The 22,348-nt window shown below is 34.8% G+C and overlaps 2 protein-coding genes across 4 annotated transcripts; both read left to right on the top strand.

Annotated features, from left to right (window-relative positions):
• Window positions 1-997: 997 nt before the first annotated feature.
• LOC133693755 (general transcription and DNA repair factor IIH subunit TFB1-3-like) lies at window positions 998-8,584 on the top strand. 2 transcript variants are annotated; one of them, XM_062115041.1, is made up of 20 exons: window positions 1,001-1,339; window positions 1,435-1,513; window positions 1,617-1,678; window positions 1,780-1,843; window positions 2,775-2,892; window positions 3,761-3,836; window positions 4,045-4,140; window positions 4,310-4,354; window positions 4,555-4,611; window positions 4,776-4,946; window positions 5,071-5,136; window positions 5,525-5,648; window positions 5,796-5,855; window positions 5,938-6,068; window positions 6,149-6,340; window positions 6,441-6,554; window positions 6,747-6,824; window positions 7,202-7,249; window positions 7,905-7,973; window positions 8,277-8,584. In XM_062115041.1, the coding sequence occupies exons 1-20, from the start codon at window positions 1,259-1,261 to the stop codon at window positions 8,331-8,333; spliced, it is 1,788 nt and encodes a 595-aa protein (XP_061971025.1). In that variant the 5' UTR covers window positions 1,001-1,258; the 3' UTR covers window positions 8,334-8,584. The 2 variants fall into 2 exon arrangements, with proteins under 2 accessions (XP_061971026.1, XP_061971025.1); XM_062115042.1 differs by lacking the exons at window positions 6,747-6,824; window positions 7,202-7,249; window positions 7,905-7,973; window positions 8,277-8,584 and having other exon boundaries at window positions 998-1,339; window positions 6,418-6,554.
• A 3,679-nt stretch (window positions 8,585-12,263) lies between these two features.
• Window positions 12,264-21,205, top strand: LOC133695270 (zinc finger CCCH domain-containing protein 38-like). 2 transcript variants are annotated; one of them, XM_062117184.1, is made up of 4 exons: window positions 12,273-12,433; window positions 17,571-17,992; window positions 18,486-20,649; window positions 20,882-21,205. In XM_062117184.1, the coding sequence occupies exons 2-4, from the start codon at window positions 17,613-17,615 to the stop codon at window positions 20,912-20,914; spliced, it is 2,577 nt and encodes an 858-aa protein (XP_061973168.1). In that variant the 5' UTR covers window positions 12,273-12,433; window positions 17,571-17,612; the 3' UTR covers window positions 20,915-21,205. The 2 variants fall into 2 exon arrangements, 1 of the variants encoding a protein (XP_061973168.1); XR_009842411.1 differs by lacking the exons at window positions 17,571-17,992; window positions 18,486-20,649; window positions 20,882-21,205 and adding an exon at window positions 13,597-14,112 and having other exon boundaries at window positions 12,264-12,433.
• Window positions 21,206-22,348: the final 1,143 nt, after the last annotated feature.

Genomic DNA, 22,348 nt, shown 5'->3' on the forward strand with positions numbered 1-22,348 from the left:
TTTGGTTATTATGAAAGCGGGTCAGTAAAGTTAACCTAAATTGACTTAGGGTTTTTTGATTTTTTTTTATTGAACTTTGGTTTTTTTTACTAGGTCATCCTTTTGAAATTCTTTTGTTTTATCGTGATCTCACATCGCGAGTTGTTGTTTTATTAAGTTACCCTAAGTTGACTCGAGTATTCTTTTTTAACATTGTATTTTTTGACTTTTTTTTGTTTTCATCTTTGATGTTAAGTTATTAAACCTTGAACTTTACAGTTTTTTTTTTTACGGGTTCTTTCAGTTTCATATCCCAAGATGCATTTTAATTAATTTAACCCGAGCTATATTGAATTATCGTTGCTTAAATATCATTTTTTTAGCGTTGGAAAAGGTTTGGCTCGGCCAACAGCATAGTGTAAGTCACTATCTAATGCTAAATTGTTGGATTCATTCGTTTTACTTCATATACAACTCTTTATTGATCTACCTATTGAGATTCATAGTGTGTAACAAACAATATCTGAAACTTATGAAAATATAAAAATACCAAAAAAAAAGGTAACAATATCTTAAAAATGATGTATTATTCATTAAGATAAAAGATAATTATCACTGTAAATGGTCATGCATTTAAAGAGAGTATTGAAAGTAATGTTGGCCAATAACGAAGCATAATTATGAAGACATAATTGTTTTCAATGTTTTTTTTTAGATGCAGAGTCTTATTAACCACCTTTTAAATTTTTTTTTCTTGGATCTTGTATGGTAGAACTTTATTATACAAGAACAAGTACATTACATCTTTGTTGATGAAATTGCTTATTATTTGTATAAACAATATATTAAAAAAAAATTACTTAAATTTTTATAATTTTATAACATGTTTTTACAATTATGGGTGACTAACATACCTAAAATTACTACGAGGATCAAAACAATCAAAACCCAAAACTTGAGAGTCCATGGATGTGACTGTATGTGGTAGTGTGTTGAATGAACCTTGTCCCTGTATTGGTAGGCAACTGACACCCATTTTTACAATGTGAGCTCTGTAGCTAAATTAGCTACATTCCCAGGAACCTATTTTGCACACCCCTGCTCTCCATTTCAACTCTCTCTGATACTTCCTCCATTGAACACAACCACCACGCCTGCCACCGCTTCGCCCACCCATCATTCCCGCCTATCCACTGAACCTCTCCGGTGACAAATCCTCCATTGATCACATATTATTATTATTATCATTATTCGATTGAATTACAATATATAGGGGAATATGGCAAGCGGGCAAGTGTCAAAACGAGTCAAGTACAAGAGCTCAGTGAAAGACGCTGGCACTCCTGGTCGACTATTTTTGGTACTTTTCACTACCTTTTCTTTCCGGGCTTTCAATTTTATCGTCAAAGATTGAAACTTGATGGCATTTTTTTGTGTTTTTGGGTTCGGGTGCAGACTTTGGAGAGGTTAATGTTCAAGCCTAACAGTCCTAATTCTGCTACAAAGCTTAATATGGAGTTTAGATTCATTAAAAGTAAAGGACTCAGTTCATTTTTTGTTTGTTCTGGTGGGATTTTATATCTTTGTTTTTGGTGTAATGGTTTGTGTTTCTATTTTTATGTACATTGAATGCGTAGATCATAGGTACACTAAGGAGGGATCAAATAAAGCACCAATGCTTAATCTCACTTCGAGTCAGGTACCTGTGTTGCATATTATAGAATTGTTTGTGGTTGTTGGTTATTTCTATTTCTTGTGTTTTTAATGTTGTACTCAATTGTTTTTTTTTGGGTGTTGTAGGGTGTGAATTACATATTTGAGTTTGAAAGTTATGATGATCTCCACGTTTGTAAAGAGTGTGTGGGTAAGTCTCGATTCTCAAGCATAGGCTGATTTCAAGTTTCTTTATGAAGCATTGGCTGTTGATTAGAGATTATGATTATTATGGAGTCAATAGTAATGTTGTGTTTGGTATATCGCAAGCAGAACTGTAATGTAATAGCAAGTGTGAGATTGATTGACATATTTCAAATGAAACACACATGCAGTTGTATTCTGGTTGGTATGAAGAAAAAAGGTTCAGGGGAGAAGAATCATCCCTCTTCTTTTGTGGAACGTAGTATATATATGCTCATCTTTGTAAACAACACAGTCAATTGCTAATGTCTAGGATCTGTTATTCTTGTTTAATTGCACCAAAATATAATCATTCATCACTCTGCTATTGCAATTTGTGATCCAACAAATAATGGGATGATTCATATATTTACATTCCCTTAGATCCTTCATCCCATTATGCCTCTTATTCATTTCTCTCCCATGAGAGAACTCTAAATCTGTGTCCTAAGGGGTTTATATTTCAGCTTGGCACCTGTGTATGGACATGGAGTATATTTGTTGTGACATTTTTTCATTAAGCTTACAGTGTTGTCAAGTTTCTATGCTGTAATCTTGCTCTGACATGAACCATTTTTCTCTGCCTTCATTGTTGAGTTCATATGAGAAAGGGAAGACGTATATCTCTATGTTCATTCTTATTTGTGATTAATGAGGAACCCCGGATATATTAAAATATAGCCTTCTATAACCATTAACTATGGGACATCATAATGAATTTATCTAAGCCCTTGCCTTCTTTTGCTTTCTGTTTCATGGAACTTGTCAGAGTTTTCTGCTTTCTTACAACTTTTGTAAATTTTTTACTGTATGCTGTTTATACTACTGATAATCATAATAATATGTCAGTCCTCTGTGTACTACTTCTGAAGCTCTGGTGTTTGGTGTCTTGTAAATAGGCAAAGCCCTTTCGAAGACCGGAGAGACACCAAAGCCTGTAGACACTTCTGAAGTTCCCTCTGAACAACCTAGTACAGAAGAACTGCTTTCCAGGATGAATATGCTGCGAGAAAATAGGTAAATTTATTTACTCAGACTCTTGATTTGGAGCAATTGTAGTGCAAATCCTTTGGGCGACTGCTTGGCAATCATGTTATTTTATAATAATGCAAGTCTCTTTTATTTTCTCCTTGAAACTGATACTAATTCTAATTGTGCTTCAGTTAAATTTAAGATCTACTTTCCCTTTGGTTCTATTTTGTCTGGCATAATCTCAAATATAATGGTAAAAGAGAGCACTTCTTGTGGTACATGCCATACACAACTATCTAAGAAGGGAAAATATATCTTTCTTAAAAAGAATTGTTTGACAGAAGACCTAGCCTCAAGTTCATAGATATTCACTAACACTGGCTGTTTCAAGCTTGTAAAGCGATAATATCAACTGTGCAAAAATAAGTTGCTAATGAAGATTTGATGACTTTGCCAACGATCAATGAACATGTCAAACTTCTTGTATTTAAAGAAGAAGAGTTATTCTTTTCATGGTACTTGCAGTGCTTGCTATCAAATTTCTACTTGGTAAAGTAGTGTAACCTGTATTAGGAACATAAAAATAAGGAATTTAGAGTTTAAGAGCTTCTGAGGTAAATTTGAACAGAGCATAGAAAGATGATGGGCAATGAGTTCAGAAATCAATGCTTTAATATTTTTTTTCCGATGACAAGGAAAAATGTGCTGGACATATCTAATGTTCTCCTTTATTGAGCCAGCATGCTAAGAATATCTTACCTTTTTGAAAAGTTAACCACACTATATTAGCTGCTGTGCTTTGATTTAATGACCATCATAACTGGATTTTTTCCCCTGCTAAATGCATCTTTTTTTAATTGGGCTGATGTTCTTATCTCTGTGATCCATTTGACCACTAAAATTTGTCATTCAGCGAGTTGCAGAAGCTTCATAAGCAGTTTGTGAGTGATGGTGTGTTGACAGAAGCAGAATTTTGGGCAACTAGGAAGGTTAGTGTTCTTTGAAGATTTATGCTTGATTATTTTGCTTACATGATGTTACTTTTCATTTGTATTTGAACTTGCAGTTTCTATCGGTTTGGATCTTAATGTTTTCTTCAATGAAACCATCTGCCTAGAAGCTGTCATTCTGATTGTGAAAGGCAGTATTATTTAGGAATATTTAATTGCAATTCTTCCTCCTTAAATCGAATTGCAGAAGTTGCTTGGTGGGAACACTAGCAAAAATTCAAAACAACGGACAGGCCTTAAAAGCGTCATGATTTCAGACACCAAGCCCTTAACTGACGGTCGAGTACTATACACCTCCCTCCCTCCTCAACCCTCTCTATGTGTGTGTGTGAACATGAGCTGGTGCATATATTCTTGCCTGTTTGTCTTTGCTGTTGAGACTTTTTTTATCTGTTTTCATCTACTTTCTTTGTGGCCTTTTTGACGTGAAAAGTTTTTACTTGCAATTCCAGACAAACAAAGTCACATTTACTTTGACGCCTGAGATTGTTCGTGAGGTAAGATATCTCATGATTATTCAATAACAAGGATAGTACAAGTTTTTAGCTTATGAATTTTCATTGGTGGTAAAAAAGTATTCTTCATGCTAAATCACATCCTAAATTCCATTAGAATAGAAGCCCTGCGCCCATATTCTTTCACCTATTTTGTAACTTCTTCATTCTTCCAGTTATTTAACAATTAAATTGTGTCCCAGATTTTTGCAGAGAAACCAGCAGTTCACCAAGCATACTTGACTTTAGTTCCCAAAAAGGTAATGAGAGCATTGGAACTACTTTTTAAATTTTCAAGGGTGTTTTCATGACAAGATCTTGATAATTATCTCAGTAAATAATTATCCCAAGTTGAGGCACCTCTCATAATTTTGCTTTTATGAACTATTCTGGTGTGTTTCATTTTTTATTCCCTGAGTTCCAGATGTCAGAAAGGGATTTCTGGAGCAAATATTGTAGAGCAGAATACCTCCAGCATGCAAAAAATGCTAATGCTGCGGCTGCAGCAGCAGCAGAAGCTGCTGAAGATGAGGAGCTTGCTCTTTTCCTGAAACCTAAACCTGACAATATTTTGGCCAGCGAAACTCGGCGGAAGGTATCCATTCTTGGTTGGTTATTTAATATATCTTTTTTAAAAAACTGGGACGTTTCTTTGTACTTTTCATGTCCTTTTATTCTGAATTAAGATATGTTGATTCAATTGGTGCCTTTTGTTCCAGATCAGAGGTGTTGATCCAACTCTAGACATGGAAGCTGATGAAGGGGATGATTATACACATCTTCCAGTAAGTTGTATAACGCCAATTTTCATATTAAGACTATATTCCTGGAATTTGTTATTTCCTTGTGAATTATTTATAAATGGTAAGCTTGGATATAAAACTCCACTGGGAAATAATGCTAGAGTTTGTATTTCCTGCTTATCATATACTAATTTTCTAAAAGAAATGCTAGATAGGTTTATTGAGAAAATGGAACATCTCAATAAAAAATATAAAATAAGGGTTTTCTTCCCTGCTTAAGATCCTCATGTATTTAAATTAAATTTAAACTTAGCATTATGTTACTTTCTGGTGGAAATCCTAGTTTCTTCTCTAGGTTGATTGTCTGAACCTGTCATTATGTGCTTTTATATCTATATCATCTAATCTTGGTTGCACTTTTAAAATACAGGATCATGGCATCGTCCGTGACGGTAGCAAGGAAATAACCAAATTTCAGCATGAACTATATAGAAGAACTCTTTCACAGGACCTAAACAGGCATGCTGCTGTTGTTCTTCAAGGAACACCTATAGGTAAGAGTTTTCTATCAAAGTTAGCTTCTAAGTGCTTTAAGTATGCAATGAATGTTTTTTTGTCTGTTTCTTGTTTAATTTGCTGGTGTTTGTACCTTACAAGTTGCAACTAGATACCGTGTGAAATTAAGATTTGTCATCTTATAGATGAGGAGCAATTGAAAGACACACAGACTGTAGCAGAGGCACTTGAACGGTCAAAACAGGGTTAGTATGGTTTGTGTTGACTTCCCTTTACCCCTCCTCTATTTGGTCATGTATGAAAACATCCTTGTGTTTCTGTTGCCAGGACAGAATACTTCAAATGAAGAAGCTGATATCAATGCAAACCAGGAAAGATTGAGTAGAATTTTAAAAATGATGGAAATTGACGATCTTCAGGCGTCAATTGATCTTCCTTTGGCACCACTTTCTATCAAGGTTTGATCGACTTCTTGTCATCAAGAGTCTGGTGTAAATGTTTTTAATTGAGATGCGTGATTTGATGTTTCTGAATCCAGGATCCAAGGGATTACTTTGATTCTCAACAAGCTAGTGCTCTTAAAACTTCCAGAGATACCAGTATTGGAAATGATCCAGTAAGATGCACCCTGAGTGTGGAAGAATCATATGCTTCTTTGAGGGACTCCATTTCCCACATAAAAAACACAGGATTGGTTGATCCCATGGTTACACCTGAAGTTGCTGCTAAGGTAATGGATCTTAAATTATCTGCTGTTTATTTGCTACATATTATTGGAAAACCTTCATATTACCGTTAATACTGTAGTATATCATGTGACTATGATGCAGGTCCTTTCGGTCTTGACCCACAATATCTCAAGCACCAAATATGATCTTGGGAATAATCCTGGGCTAAGTGTTTTGGACACGTTGCCAAATTCAATTAAAGAGGAGCTGATATATGTGAGTTTTTGTAATTTATATGGATCTTGTTTCAGGGGAAAAAATGAATGCTTTGTGTTGGATCGTGCATTGGCCGATATTGCTGTTAATGCTAGCTTACTAGTTTTCATTTCATCAGCCTTACTGGGTTATTGCATGATTTTGATTTACTTTCCTGTTATCTCATGTTCGTGTGGAAAATCTTGCCTTCAGCACTGGACGTCTCTTCAAGAGTTATTGAGGCATTACTGGTCATCATATCCAATCACTACTATGTATCTTTATAATAAGGTAAATGCAGTTGTTCTTTTGTCGCATTGTGCTACCTTAAATAAAATGAGTGAAGTTGTTTCGTTTGATTTATGGATTCAGGATTTCAATGAGAGTGGGATGATATTTGAACATAAAAAATGCTGCTTTGGTCAGTATCGGGATTGAAAGGGATGGCTTTAATGACTATATCAATATAGTTAAATAATGAAACCATGAATACCTCGTTATTTTTCCCTTTTTTATTTTGTAGAAGATTTTCTCTTGCACGAGGTTGGTTGGAAATAGCTTTTCCCAACTGCCAACATGCTAAAGAGATATTGCTTTGAAGAGGAATTCCTTTCGTTGTACCATCATCTGATCTGTCAGTTTTCTCTCTGTTTATTGAATATTTGCAGGTAAGCAGGTTGAAGGATGCAATGTCAAAAATTGATTCTAAGCTACAGGTAATTTTGGCTGTAAGCTCCTTTTGTGCTTTCCTTATTCGCCCATTCAGAGTTCTTTTCTGTGACAATACAATTCTAGTACCTAACTTATCGCTTCCCCTCCCCCCTCCTCTCTTAAGTCTCAAACTGCGTCTTTCTGGCTCTTTGCATGTAGTGTCAGTGCGATTTGACCCTCACTGCAATGTATAAACACTAAATGCTAATTATCGGTGATTGTTACTAGTTGTTGATGACCAATTCCATCCTTTACTTGACCAGTTGAATATCATTTTTATCTTTTCTTGTTTCTCGTAACAGAAATTTATGGGCATCTTTTTGTAGACCTTTCATGTCTTGTTTAGTATAATAATTCTGTTAACATTTTTGCATCTGATTACAGCTCTCACTTGAATGAAGCACATTGTGAGTGTGTTGGATATTCATTACCTTAAGCTAAAATTTTCTTCATAACATTAAATTTCCATGTTTGTGCTTGGTGTTCTTGGGACATTGGGGCTCTGCATTCTGCTTTTTTTTTTTTAACATTAAAATGTTCTTGGCACTTGCGGGATGCATGCAACCTGTATTTGTTACCGACTTACTTCTCCAACGTACTATTCCATGGGTTTTGAATGAAACTATCAAAGTGCTTATTCCTTTTTCTTTTAAATCTCAGGAGCTGAAGGAATCTGTGCAGTCAGATCTTCGACATCAGGTTACTCTACTAATTCGACCAATGCAACAGGTTAACACTTCTTTCCACTTCTCCATTTAACTCAAGGGTTTGATGCTTTGATGTATTAAAATTTTCATAGCAGCTGTCAATTATCTGTTTGAGCTGTTAGTAGACTTCTTTTTGACTGAAATGTTAACCATGGTTTTGAGTTTTTTGAAGTGAGATTGGAATTACAAAAGTTAACAAATACCCTAATTTTCTATTGTTTTGCCAACTCTGCCAAGATCACAAGTCAATTGCAAAATATTCCGATATGTTTTTTGCATTTGCATTTTAGTTTTGGCTGGAATTCATGGAAGACCATTGGTGCAGGCTCTAGAGGTAGCTATGCAACATTATGATGCAGACATGCAGAAGAGATCATCGTGAAGTGGAGAGAGATCAAATGGATATACCTAGGGAAATTTTTATCCTTGTTTCCCTTCAAAAGCATCATGCTGTGACATTATTTGCCACCTTCAAGTCAATTTTACTACTGAGTTCATATTATTTACATACAAAAGTGATTATAGTAAGCATTGTTAGAAGTAGAAATATAGGGGTGCCTACATGGTCTATCATCATCGAAATTATGTATTGCTAACTATGGATACTATCAATGAAGGCCAGATTTTCTAGTATGCAACAAAGTTGGAGCCCCTGTTTTGACCTTGGTGATTTGCTCCTTCAATTATTTGATGTCAATGCAGTTATGTGCCCACATATCTTGATTAGCAAACAAGTCAAGGATTTCTGTCCACTGACAGTAATGTCAACAGCAAAGGGAGAGGCGATTGTTTTTGCCATCTAACATCCAAAAGAAAAAAACGAAGTAAAAGACACCAAAATGCAAAAGGGGCAATTCCGTTCATCTTGAGATGTCCATTTTGAACTAGTTTTGTAGGATAAATGTGTGTCGAAATGGACACAAATTAACACAGCTGTGTGGAAAGTCATGATCTTCAACCCCATTGCAAGATCAGATAAGCTGCAAGGCATTTGTTTCAATTTAACAAATCTGAGAACCATGAGACATTGTTCCTTTCAACAATAGCTACAATCAAATAACAATAAACAAAAGTTATTACGATCCAAAACTAATGCCAATGAGCCAGTCCCAACAAGCACCTAAAAACAAGAGCAAGTCAGGAAAAAAACAGAAACCCTGAAGGAAATGCTACTAGAAAGGAGGAGGAGGAGCATAACCCAAGAAAGGCCTTCCAATTCCAGCTCCACAGAGTGAACCACTGACACTAGAATCACATTCATGAAAAGCATCCTTCAACTTGTGAAACCCATTCTTGTAAATTCCAAAACCAAACAACAACCCTATCAGGATCGCCACCAGTACCACACATGTGCACAACATGCACACCCTCTTCCCACAGCACATCTTTGCTAGCTGTTTTTCAAGAACTTGGCGTGTTTTGAATCTTGGAGTTGCGTTAAGGGAAACAAACACAGTAAAAAAAGTTGAACGTTACAAATATGAGAATTGTTAGCTTGAAAGCAAAGCAGATAAAGAGCAGAGATTCTGATGGTTTCGATATTATTCTGATGTGGATAGTTTTTATTGGTTCATGGTCTCCACTTGCAGAATCATCACCATTGGGGCCATGGATGAAAGTAGACCGTGTAGCTTGGTGTCCACATTACTGGGAACGTGGTAAGTTTCTTGAATGGTCCTCTAAGTTTTTGAAAATCGTCATTTTAGTCCGTTAACTAAATTTCTTTGTTATTTAGGTAGACAATTATTTAGGAATTAAGTTATATATATATTTTAGATTTTTCTACACAAATCCCTCAAGTTTTATGTCAAAAAAACAGGTGATTTATCATCTTTTCAATCTAAAAACTTTCATTTTTTTTTCTCTCCTTTTTACTATATTTCTCACCCCTTAAAGTTTCGTCTACAATTTTTTTTTTAATATTCAACACTGAGTGAAAGATTCATTTCTTCTATAATAAAGAGAGCATCTAAAACAAATGATCTATTTTTCGGGTGAAACAAAAGGCAAATGGATGTGTTGATGATTTCCATTCGGACATGTTTTTAATGGATTCTCGCCCTGCATGCCACTGATCTCCCCTGTTCATTCAGCACTCATTCTGAATTTAAATATATTTATGGAGTTAACATCTTATTTAATTTAATTAAAAATTTCATTCATGAGGTTTTAAATATTGAGTTTTCTAAATTAACCTATTAAATTGGACAGATTTAATAGTTACAATTATACCTCTCATATGAATTATTATTTTTTAAAAAAAATAGGAACTTAGATCTAAATTATTTATTCAATCGAGTTCTATCGAGTTAACATCTTATTTGATTTAACTATAAATCCAATTCAAGTTAAGTTTTTTTTTTCGAGTTTTTTAGATTTACCTATTAAATTAGAATGGAATTAACAATTATCATATGATTATTCTTTTTTTTAAAAAAAAAAAACCTGTAAGCTTGCAAAACATCATTCATGAATATTGTTTTTAAACGAGAGAATGCCGGCATCATTTGCACCATAGATCATGTATCTCTTACATAATTAAAGAAGTAAACCCTAATATAACAGAGGAGGAGGAAGGTTTTCCTACTCGTGCATGCTATCATGTATTGAATCCTTGTTCTGCTTCTTCTCGATTCTGCTGTTATATTTTCTAAAAAAAAACTCTTAAAGATCAGATCTCTTAGGGCAAATACCAAAATTAAGTCCTTCTAAAATCTAGTTTTAGACAACTTGTATTTATCTAATTAATCTATTCTCTTAAAAAAAAAAAATCTTTCCTCCAACGTTTTTTAAAATAAAATCAAAATAATAAGCATCAAATGTAGTTTTAAATTAGATATTAACTTCTATACCAATATCATTTTAAAATATTAAATATTATAATATCATATATGTTAGCACATAATGGTTTATGCGCCATTTAGGAGGTGAGCCCTTTCGATTAGCAAATTTCACCATCTAGGACGGCGTTAAGAGCGGCACAACATTCTCTTTTTGATTATTGGTGCATGCTTGTGGTGGAGGCAAGGTTGAACCCTGACACGTCTTTTTTTTTCCCTCTTTTTTTTTTTCTCTTTAGACTTGGAAATTCGTGTATTTCTATTAGTTTTGACTCTCATTCTTTTTATCATTATTAGTTTTGTTTTTGATGCTTTTTGAATTTTAGATTTTTTTCAATTTCATCCTTGAGAATTTTATTTAATTCAGTTTTCTTGATCATTTTATTGCATTTATTTATTTTTATCAAATTTTAATCCTTTTTTTTATTGCTATTTTCTTATTTATTTATTTTTAATCTAATTTGAGTCCTTATTCTTTTGATTATTATTTTCTTTTTTAATTTAATCCCCAATGATTTTCTTTTATTTAGTTTTTATATCAGATTTGGTATGCATTATTTAGATTTGTTACTGGAAATTTTATTTTGTGTTTGCTTTTCTATAGGGTAATCTTAGTGTCATCACCTGAGTCTAATTTGAGTTTTTTTTTGTCCTTTTATTATAAATTAATTTTTTTATTTCAAATTAATCATTTGACATTTTAGTTATTAGGCTTTAAACTTTGTTACTTGTTCCATTTTTTTATTAGGTTATCTGAATTTCATATTCCAAGCAACAGGTTAGTCGAGTTAACTCAGATTGATTCGAGTTTTTTTTCCTAAACTTTTTTTATATTTTATTTTGTTTTACAATTTCATCCTTTGATATTAGATTATTGATCCTTGAGCTTTGTTATTTTTTTTTGTTTTTCTTTCTATGAGGTTATGTCAAGTGCAAATTTATCAAGTTAATCTAGGTTAGCTCAAATTATTTTTCAATGTTTTTTTTATTGAATTTCAATTTTTTTTGTTAGGTTATTCTTTTAAGAGTCTAATATTTTTTTAATCTAATCTTATGTTACAATTGATTAATTTTTTTATCCAAATTTATCTTAATCTTGTAATTCATATCATTTATTAATTAAATTAACTCATATTAATTTAAATTATCTTAACATTTATTTTACATTAAAACTTTTTTTATCGTAGCATAACAATAACCACCTTAGACAATAAATAAAGTGGGTCTTACCAAAAGAAGAAGAAAAAAAAAAACTAAAATCACTCTCTCTTATAATGTGTTTGAGAATGAGTTGTAAATTACATTTCTAAAAAATTTTTAATTTATTTTATTAAAATTTAATATAATTTATATGTTTTGAATTGTTTTGATATGCTAATATCAAAAAAAATTTTAAAAAAATAAAAAAATTATTAATATATATTTTAATATAAAAAATTATTTGAAAAACAATCTTTACAAGCCTATCTTAAAATAAATTACAGCTCACAAGTCCTCTTCTTTGTCTCTTTCTTTCTGCTAATTAATGTCTAACTAAAAACACTCTTTACTTCTTCGCTTACTTCTTAATGAGCTCTCGAATCTCTCCCATTTGTGCTCTCACTTTGGTTCTCTTACATGGTTTTCTCTCCTTAATTTCCATGTAAGTACTCTTGTTTTCGATCTTTTATAAAGTTTCTCTCTTTGTATGCTTCAGTTTTTCTTGATTTTAGGGTTTTGTGTTTATTCTTTTTAATGGGTTTTGCTCAAGTTCTGATTTTGAGTTCGATAATGTAGAGAAGTTATTGAACACAATGATTAGGGTTCCTTTAGGGTTTGCTGCTTTAAATTGGGGTTTCTCAGTTTGTGTGGTGATACTTCTTTGGAGATTATTTTTAGTTCATGGGTTTTGATTGTTTTTAGTCTTTCTTTGGAAAAGCTTGCAACTTTTTCGATTCTTGTAAACTTTAATTAGTTTTTGGATTATGGGTTCTTGATTTGATAGGGTTAAAAAGGAATAGTGTATAATGAAAAGAAATGGTTTAGCTGTTTTAGGGACTAATCTGGGGCTCACCATTTTTAGTATTGTGTTGAGGGAAATTTTGGGTTCTGAGTGTAGATTGGGCTTGATAGGAATTTGAGTTTTATACTAAAATGGCTTGTATTACTAATATATAATATTGGCTTTAGGTTCATGGAGTGTTGATGGCTTGTTTAGGACTCAGATGTTGAGGTGCATCAGAAAAAAATCTTGAAGACTGCCATAATCTAGTTTTTTGAATTATTTTGCTCCCGAGTTCTTAAATTAGGTTAGATAACTGGATACTCAAATAGTCAAATTTTAGGGATGCTGAACGGAGGTTAAATTTTAATAATGATGTAGTGATACAAGCGATGATACTTTTTCGCTGCAATGAATTGGGAAGAGTGCTTCATTCATGAATTTATTAGTCACAGACTGAACTGTAATTTGATTCATTTATCTATTTTCAACTTTGCTTTCTGTGCAAGTTTTTGCATAATTGTCTGTTGAATGATATACAGGACTTGATGTTTGCGTAAAATATGCATCTATTTAATATCTGCTGTGTGCTTAGTGTAACTATTATGACATCAATGCCATATCCCGGATAGTTAGGTTAGGTAATAAAATCACAATGATATATCCATTTGCTTGAGTCATTAGGTTCTATCTTTTTATTAGGCTAACTGCTTACACACTAGTAGATCGCTACTAGGGTAATGTGCCCATATGTGCTCTAGTTCTATGCCTCTCCATAGAAAACATTTACCCGATTGCTAATATCAGATATAATGTTTATGCAGTGACTCAAGAGGTCAATGCGTGGAGGGATTTCCAAAATGTTCAAAAGTAACTGATGTAATTATTTTTGTAATGGATTGCAATCCTTCCACAACTGGAACATTGAATCATGGCAAAAATTAATGGATCTTGGTCAATTTGTTGGACTGGAGACCATTGAAAGGGGTTTGAGGTGGCATTGTGAAACCTCCATCATAGTTCAGGAGTTGTCAAAGAATCCATCCACAAAAGTAAATTTATTGATTTTTTGAGGTCTAATGTCCATCGATATCATTTTGCGTGGAAGCATTGGGGGAATTAAAGTTGGACTTCATGTTCAAGCTACTGTACTATATTGATTGTTATGAGTGATCATATCATTGATCATCAGCAAATTCTACCACTTTTTTTGTGGAAAATGTTACGAGGGCAACATTGATGCCATATTTTTGAATATTTTGGAAAGATGTAAAGAACTCGCAATTCGCAGGACATAACTTTTTATATATAGAAATATAACTGTTTGTTTGTTGGTGATTTGTCATATGGCTGACAAAAAGGAAAAATGGCGCATGGGAATATGGAAAAATGGCGCATGGGAATATGGAAAAATGGCACATGGGAATATGTTCCTATTTTATATTAATCTGACATGATTTTCAGTCCATGCGATGTTATCTAGTTGCAGCTTTATTGGATTATTTTGAAATAAAAGAAATCGATGAAACAGATTTCTGACGACTTGTGTTCTCATGGGCCCGAAGCACTATTGTAAAGCTGATTAAAATTGTGACTATAGGTGCTTTAAAGATTTTGAGATTTAAGCCAATCTTTGAAAAAATGACATATAGATAGGGTAATGTTTTGATATTTGTGGCATTTGAAACACCATTCCTGTGAGATTATTGAATGCTTAAGGTGGGGTGAACTGTGCTGGTAGTAATATTGATTAACTATCCCTTTGTACTAGAGAATATTTTGTGGAATCTTGTCAGAACATCCTTCGGGAAAATTATAGGCCAGCTAAGGAATTAGGAGTTAGAGAAGCTGGGCCTGAAAATGTATAAGAGTTGTATTTAAAGGTTGGGACTTTTGAGCGAGTACGATTTCTATTCAAATTGGTTTATTGAATAGGATAGGAAAGGTCAAACTCCGAATTAAGGGAAGTGTATATTCATAGCATTTCATTAAGAGAGGAGAGAATAAAGGATGGTAGCCACTTGGAGAATCTTGGAGAACTTTTCACATTGAAGGTATTAAGAAATATCAATTCAATTCAATTCCTCATGTAGGATTAAATCTCTATGTTGAAGGAAATCATGAAGAAGATACAAAAAGCATGTAGATTTGCAAGAATCTCTATGGAAGTTTGGAAGTGCTAGGTTTGGTCAAAGTAAAATTGGTTATAAGATTGATGATGGAAAAGATGCTTGGTTAATGAAGGTGTTCTTTGGTTTTAAATCTAAGAGCAAGGATGATATCGCAGTTGCATGAACTATCAAGGTTCTCAATTAATGAGTTGCTACATGATAGACTACGGGGAAAGATTGATTGAGCAAGATAAAGTTACGACATCACGATATCCGAAATTAACTAGTTTCATGCTAGGGAGCCTATGAAAAGGGTTAATATAGAAAGGCAGTAGAATAGTCTATCTTACTAAGGGTGCTAGCACAAACTATAATTCATGGTCTTCATCAATTTATAGATTGCGTAGTTCTGTAATACTAAGGGAAGTTTGACAGCGAGTGTGGGAGAAAGAGTTGTCATTTGACATATAAATGTGGTATATCATATACGAAGGTGTAGTTTCTATCAGTGATGACCGTTAGGTTGACATGGGCGAATTTCCTTATACAATATGGTTGTTCCAAGGATCTATATGGAGCCTTTGTCCTTTTTTTCTGTAATGAATGAATTATGAAAACACATCTGGCCCCTTTTTACTCCTGTTAAGAGTGGGATGATCTAAAGTTTAGTTGTTGTGGAAGAGTTTAAGAGAGTGTTACATCGGATGTATTGATAGTGGCTTAGGTCAGTTGTTTATGTTACCTAGCTAAGGGGTCTATCCCGTGGTTGGTCCTTATCAGTTGAAGGATAAATTACATAAAATCTCGATTAGGCTAGCTATGCCCTGTGATGGTGAGTGTTGGACAGTGAACAAGAAAAATTGAAAATGAAAATGTAAAGAAAAATTCATGAAAGCAATAGAGGACCAAGTAAGATGAGAGTGAATTTGTGGGAGGGCAGAGGGGTGAAATTATTGAGGGTGGTAGTCAATGTTATTTCCCATGTCACATTCTAAATTGCATCGTGATAACTAGAAAATCTCAAGTTGCCATATAGTGGCCTCTCTCTTTGTTTTTTATTTTTAGATTTTCCTATATTACTGATAGAATGATAGTCCTTGCATACAGTTGAAGTTCACCTGTTTGTAGCTATCTTGGGTTTGCAATAAGCAAGAAATGACACAAATGTGCGTTCTATTAGTAATACAGAATAGGAAATTGCCTTATTGTGGTGAAAAATGGGTTTTGTTCCAAACATATCATGCAGATGATTTGGACCCAATCAAAATCTTGTGGGATGTAATTTGGACTGCATGTTCTCTCCTGGATAGGAGATGGCCTGGTTGCATTTAAGTGGAGTCAGTTTCATGTTTAACTATGCAAGGCTGAGCATCCATTTCAGGCTTGCATGCTAAGGCCCAAACAAACTCAACCCTCCCAAAAAAAGTAGTGCATGTGTTGCTTGATCCTGTACTTATTTTAGCAAGCTAGTTACCTTGTTTTTGCAAATTGTTAAAGGATTCTCATTGTGGTTTGTTAGAAATGGATGGATAGACTGTTCTAACTTTGTGGATGTACATGTAGTGGAAATTGCATAGAATGTTGCTTGTAGTGGCATTAATTAAAGGAACTTCTTTTGTTGTTTATTTGTTTGTGTAATGGGTGGGGTTTTTATTGTATTATTGTCAGCCACTCCTTCCATTGCTCTGTTTATAATTCTCTTTACAATTTGTTTTGTGTTTGGGGTCAAAAGGAAATACACTTGCTCTTTCATTGAAACTACTGGACATGTGATATGGGAGTGATGATTTTTGAACCTGCACCTACAATGAATATCTTTTCAACTTTCACTTTCTTTGTATTCACTTTCTTTTATTTTTGAGGGGCACTTAGTTCAGTTCCAGTTAATCCGAAAAAAAAAATCCAGTGGTGTTTTCATTTGAGCTTGATAGAAAAAGGGTTTCAATTAAACTAGCAAACTATCCAATAGAAATGTTAATCTCGATTGAGTTGGTGAATAAGGGAAGGGTATACTTTGATTGAATGTCTTAGGAATTAATTAGTGAAGTGTGTTTGGGATCCACTATGTATTTAGGAAATTTGTATTTTGTAAAGCTACTAATATGATTTCAGAAATCAGATATAAGATATGGAAGACTTTTCTTTCATTTTTGTTTATACTTTTATGTTCTTTTAGTTTGCTGGATCAATCAAATATAAATTAAGGAGTTGTGTTCTATCCCTCTCCTTGTGCTACTAACAGATGAGCTTCCTTTCTGCTTTTGGTCAAGTTAATGCGTCATTTGTTTCTTTTTACTAGCTAGAAGAGAAGTCAATTTTTTCATTCTCCTCTAACTTCGTGTACTTAAAAAGAAGGGTAGGGCTGGGGTTTAAGCTGTGTTCTTTTTATGACTGTCTATTCTATTTACTTTTTGATTGCATGGAGCCATTGGTTTATTTTAGCTACATCTGATTTATATAAAAGATGAAAGCTGTTTGAAATTGAGATTTTCTTTTGTCTGTTCATTTTCTAGGTTAATATAGCTTTATTTTATTAGTTTATGTTAGCTACATCTAAAACTTGAAATATGAATCTCGCTTGTAAAAGGATATTTTCATGCAACTTGAGGAAAATGAGAAACCAAATAAATAAGGATTAATTCAATGTCATCATGATAGATGGATCTATGGCTTTTCCCTGTCGCCAGGTGCTCCAGTTGAATGAAAGAGGTGGTACTGCTTCTGTCAAAATGAGTGGAAGTGGCCGAAAACGTAGTTCAAAATGGGATTTGAAAGAAGGGTCTCGAATGTCATTTGAAGATGTGGAAGACAATGCTTGGCCTGGGAAAGCAGGAATACCTTTTCGCGACAAAGAATCACAATGTGACTGGCTCCCACCTGATGCTGCTGGCAGCACTCGCTCCAAGTGGTCGGCTATGGAACCTTTGCCTGGAAGAAGAGGCTCCCGCAAGGATGATAATATCGATGAAGACCATGAAGACCATAGTAGAACTTTGAAAGCCACCTATGAAGATGAGAGTTATGGAACTAGAATGTCTCCTGGTCTTGATGAATGGAGACAGCAAAGTTTTCGAAACTCTCCCAAGAATGAATATAAAAGATTAAGAAGGTTTGGTTATTTGCTCAGCATGCTTAGTGATGCAGCTATTGGCATTCTTGTCAATGTCTTGTTTTTTAGTCAACTATTGCTAAATCTATCTGGCACCTACACGCAATGAAATCTACATGTAATGGAATAGTAATGGTAGTCTTCAATATCTTCTATATCGCTAAAGAGTCAAGAATCACACGCTTTTAGTTCTGTAGAGATTTTCATTGGACATGCAATGCTATCCTAACCACTAGAAATTTTAGATTTATTCAAGTTTCAGCAACTTTGCTTGTTAGTTTATGGTTTTGGGTGTTTCTGTTTCATGCTTTTAATGAACCAGGCCGTGCTCTTCACACTATGTAATAAGTTCATTGCCTGTTATAAACTGCTTCACCTCAATTTGACTCTGCATGCAACATTTCTAAAGGTCGTCTTGTTTTTTCTTTCAAAGTTGATTCAGTTGGTTGGCATTGGTTGACTAGTCCTGTCTCTGGTTTGTCTGCAAAAGCAGGAGCCCGAGTCGAAGTCGGAGCCGGAGCCGGAGCAGGAGCCCTGTCCATGGCTTCGGGCGAGAATCAGGAGCATATGACAGAACTAGAAGTAGATCTGGTGTATCAGCTCAATTATGTAAGGATTTTGTTGCTGGGAGATGCAGGAGAGGTAATCATTGCCAGTTTCTTCACCAAGATACTGAGACTTATGAGGATGATTGGGAAAGACCCAGGAAAACTGCAGCTTCTAAATATCCTATCTCTCATGATACTAAGCAGTACCCAATGGGGAGTGGAAGATCTGCCAATTGCTGCACTAATTTTCTAAAGGGAAACTGTAGAAGGGGTGAATCCTGCAGGTATGCTCATCATGGTGCTTCTGATCCATCCAGTAGGGGGTCTGCAAATGAGGTGATTAGAGAAAGAGATAATGACCGAAGGCATAGATATGCATCTCCAGAGAGACGTGCTGAGCGTGGAACCCGCAGAGCAGCTGATATTACCTGCAAATTTTTTGCTGCTGGCAAATGCCAGAAAGGAAAATACTGCAGGTTTTCTCATCATGATCAGACACTTGCAAGTCCTGACAAAAGATCACGAGATGTTAGGTGGCCACCAAGCCAAAACTCAGATGAATTGGAAAAATCATGGAATGGTCCAAAATGGAGTGACAGTCATACCTCGGACTCTGCAAAGTTGAGCGAGGATAAAAATGAAAAATTGGATGCACCTAATCTGAGGCTCTCTGCACGGCATATGGAGGATGGATGGGGCCATAATCCTGTTGAGGACAAGACACTCAGTAATCCTCCAACTAATGAAGTGGTTGAGATCGACAAAAAGGAAGCCTTCCAATGGAAGACTGAAAATTCTGGTGATAACACTAATGTTTCTGAGAATTGGCTTGGTGATATGGAAATGTCTCCGGATTGGAACTACAGACTGCAACCCTCCAACCATATCAACAAAGGATCCAGTCATGAACTTCAAGAGGGTTCAGGTCGGATGCATGATACCGCTGCAGTCATGCCACCAATTTCAAATGAAACATCTTCCATTCAACAGGGCTTTAATTTAAAGGAGGTTGGGGGTAGTGCTTTGCCACATGATGATGATGGTGTGACAAAAACTGCTAGTTCCAACATAAACATTTCTGCCAGTGCCCTTGCATCACAAAGCTTCAACAAAAATGGCCAGAGTTCAAATACTTCACCTATTCTGAATTTGAATACTGTTGGACAAATTCAAGAAGCAATCTTGACCAATGCTTCAAGAGGAGGGACAACAACAAATCCTCAAAACCAAACACTGTTTCAGGAGAGGACAGTGATCAACATTCCAGATACTGGGAATCCAAATGCTCCACATGCGAATTTGGGGATTCCAACAGCACAAAACATGGCCAGTAATGAACATTTGACTCAGCTTACCAACCTTTCTGCCTCTCTGGTTCAGTTACTTGTGAATGGACAGCAGCTTCCACAACTTTATGAAGCTCATAATTCGCATGATGGTACCTTTGCCAACTCAGAGGGCACTGTCACTGTGAAACCATATTCTGCAGTGACCATTCAGCCAAATCAAGCTGTTGAACCCCGGAAGCAGTATGATCCTATTTGCGACAGTGTTGAGCCTGGGAAGCTTAATGTCAATACTAATCCTCCAGATAAGAAACTAGAATTGTTATCCAAAAGCTTGTCCCCTTCATCTCTTGCTGCTGCACCCAATGGTGGTGACTTTAACAAGTTCTTCTTGGAGCAAGAGTCTAATGAAAAGAGTTCCCAGTTAAATCAGCCAGCACCAGCTGCGATTTCTGAAGCTACCAAGGAAAGCAATGGAGTGGGGTCTGGTGAAGGCAATAAAGTGCTAGAGCAGGATAAGACCGCACAAGAAAATGGTCCCTTAGAGAACAGTGATGGTGATGGCAAAGCTGATGAGAGCAAGAAAAACAAGGATGCCAAGGGAAATCGTGCATTTAAGTTTGCACTGGTGGAGTTTGTGAAGGATCTTCTAAAACCTGCATGGAAGGAAGGTCAAATCAGCAAAGATGCTTACAAGAACATAGTTAAGAAAGTGGTTGACAAAGTTACTGGTACCATGCACAGTGCTAGTATTCCAACAACGCAGGAAAAAATTGAACAATATCTGTCAGTTTCAAAGCCAAAGCTGACGAAACTTGTACAGGTGAGCGTTGATGTGCTTGTTCCTGTTGTATTTTATTTTGAAAGGAATATGAATTTGATTACAAACGCAGCCTTTTCCTTGCCTGTATTCTCCCAGTGCTCCTCATTCTCATCCCTTTATGGGGTACAAATTTATATATGTGGGGGCACCGATGTTTCATTTTATGATTTCTTTTACACATTGTTTTTGCGATTTTGTTATCTTATTTGTTTATTTATCAATCTTGTTGCAGGCATATGTGGAGAAATTTCAGAAGGACAAATGAAAGAACTCCCGGTGTTTTCTATTCATCTATTTTCCTGTGTCATAAAGAAAGCTAGTTAAATTTTATGTTTCATATGATTTATTATGGTAATGTAGCTTCTAGAATGAGCTCTTCTTTTCAACCTGTGTTTTGTTTTAGTTGTTGAAATCAAGGTTGGGTAAAACTTTAACTCTTACATGTAGAATATCTTTTTGCTTGGAAGTTTAGAATGCCTCCTAATCATGAAGGTTAACCATGTAGATTAATTTTCAGATTCTATAATGCCACCTAATAGGGGCATGTTATTGTTAATGTCCTGTAAAGTTAGTTGACTAGTGTTAGCTTAAAGTTAACTAGAGTTGAATGTGTGTTAAGAGTATTATTTTGTCTAAGTGGTAGGGTACATGGGGCTGAAATTATTGAGAAGAATGACAGTAGGTACAGCCGAAAGTTAGGCTGACAATAGGCAGAAACAGGTGCTGTAACAGAGAAGAAGAAACAGCAGCAGAGAGTGGTTTCCTCCATTGTAATCCCTTTCTTGTGTGAGTTTTGTACCAGAAAATTACAGCAATTATATGCTATGTTTAAGTGTGTTTTGAGAGTATTTTGTTAAGAGTTATTAGCTGGAGAAACCACTCAAACTACTGCCCAACAGGGCATTTTATGCCGATATGTGAACATCGGTAGCACCAGTGGACAATTACCTGACGGGATTTGCATGAGCTTGTTTGTTCTTAGCAAATTTTCCTCACGCTCATCATCCGCACTGCAGTGTCTTGATACTTCACCTTGTCCAGTTTGAGTCTCGCAGCGTTGTCATCAACTTCTTGCTGCTATTTATTTGTTTGCCATCCCCCTTCCACCCGTATTCCCTTTTTATCTTTGTTTCGGTTAGAGTTTCATGCCTATAAAAACTAGTGTTGGAAGAGCATGCCCCACAAACTTGACACCGATTTCTACTGAAAAGTTACCTGTCAAAGGCAAACATCTCAGCATAAAAAAGGCTCCGAATGGAAAAATTATTTGCTTTTGGCGTTTTGGGACTTCTCTGCCAAAACCTAGATGTTACTGTTTTGGAAAAATGCATTTGATAAAATATTGTTCTTATTTGTTTTGTTCCCTGTTCAGGAACCAAATATCACCTTGTCAAGTAAGTTATTATCCTGTATTTCTTGATATAAATAGTTTTAATTCATCAAAGATTTTCCCCGTGTTTCTTGACATATCTTTATTTATTTTTTAATTATGGATTAATAATAGAGATAATTACTTTTGATGGATATAATCTGATTCAAATGGATGTTTTTTTTGGATAATTACTTTAAACTCAATACGAAACTTATCTAAATCTTATTCAAAATATAAATATTAGTATTGTTTATATATATATATATATTACTCTTATTAGATAATCTATATCAATGTGCATATAGGAACCTTGATGGATACAGATAA

This window comes from Populus nigra, chromosome 5 (genome assembly GCF_951802175.1).
Source record: "Populus nigra chromosome 5, ddPopNigr1.1, whole genome shotgun sequence".
In the NCBI taxonomy this organism is placed as follows: domain Eukaryota; kingdom Viridiplantae; phylum Streptophyta; class Magnoliopsida; order Malpighiales; family Salicaceae; genus Populus; species Populus nigra.

What these genes read in the sequence shown, in the direction of transcription:
- LOC133693755 (XM_062115041.1), top strand. Translation starts at nt 1,259, where the DNA reads ATGGCAAGCGGGCAAGTGTCAAAACGAGTCAAGTACAAGAGCTCAGTG. An exon ending in CCAGCGAAACTCGGCGGAAG is followed by an intron (nt 4,947 to 5,070) that starts GTATCCATTCTT and finishes CTTTTGTTCCAG; the next exon opens with ATCAGAGGTGTTGATCCAAC. An exon ending in ATGATTATACACATCTTCCA is followed by an intron (nt 5,137 to 5,524) that starts GTAAGTTGTATA and finishes TTTAAAATACAG; the next exon opens with GATCATGGCATCGTCCGTGA.
- LOC133695270 (XM_062117184.1), top strand. Translation starts at nt 17,613, where the DNA reads ATGAGTGGAAGTGGCCGAAAACGTAGTTCAAAATGGGATTTGAAAGAA. An exon ending in GAATATAAAAGATTAAGAAG is followed by an intron (nt 17,993 to 18,485) that starts GTTTGGTTATTT and finishes CTGCAAAAGCAG; the next exon opens with GAGCCCGAGTCGAAGTCGGA. An exon ending in AGCTGACGAAACTTGTACAG is followed by an intron (nt 20,650 to 20,881) that starts GTGAGCGTTGAT and finishes ATCTTGTTGCAG; the next exon opens with GCATATGTGGAGAAATTTCA.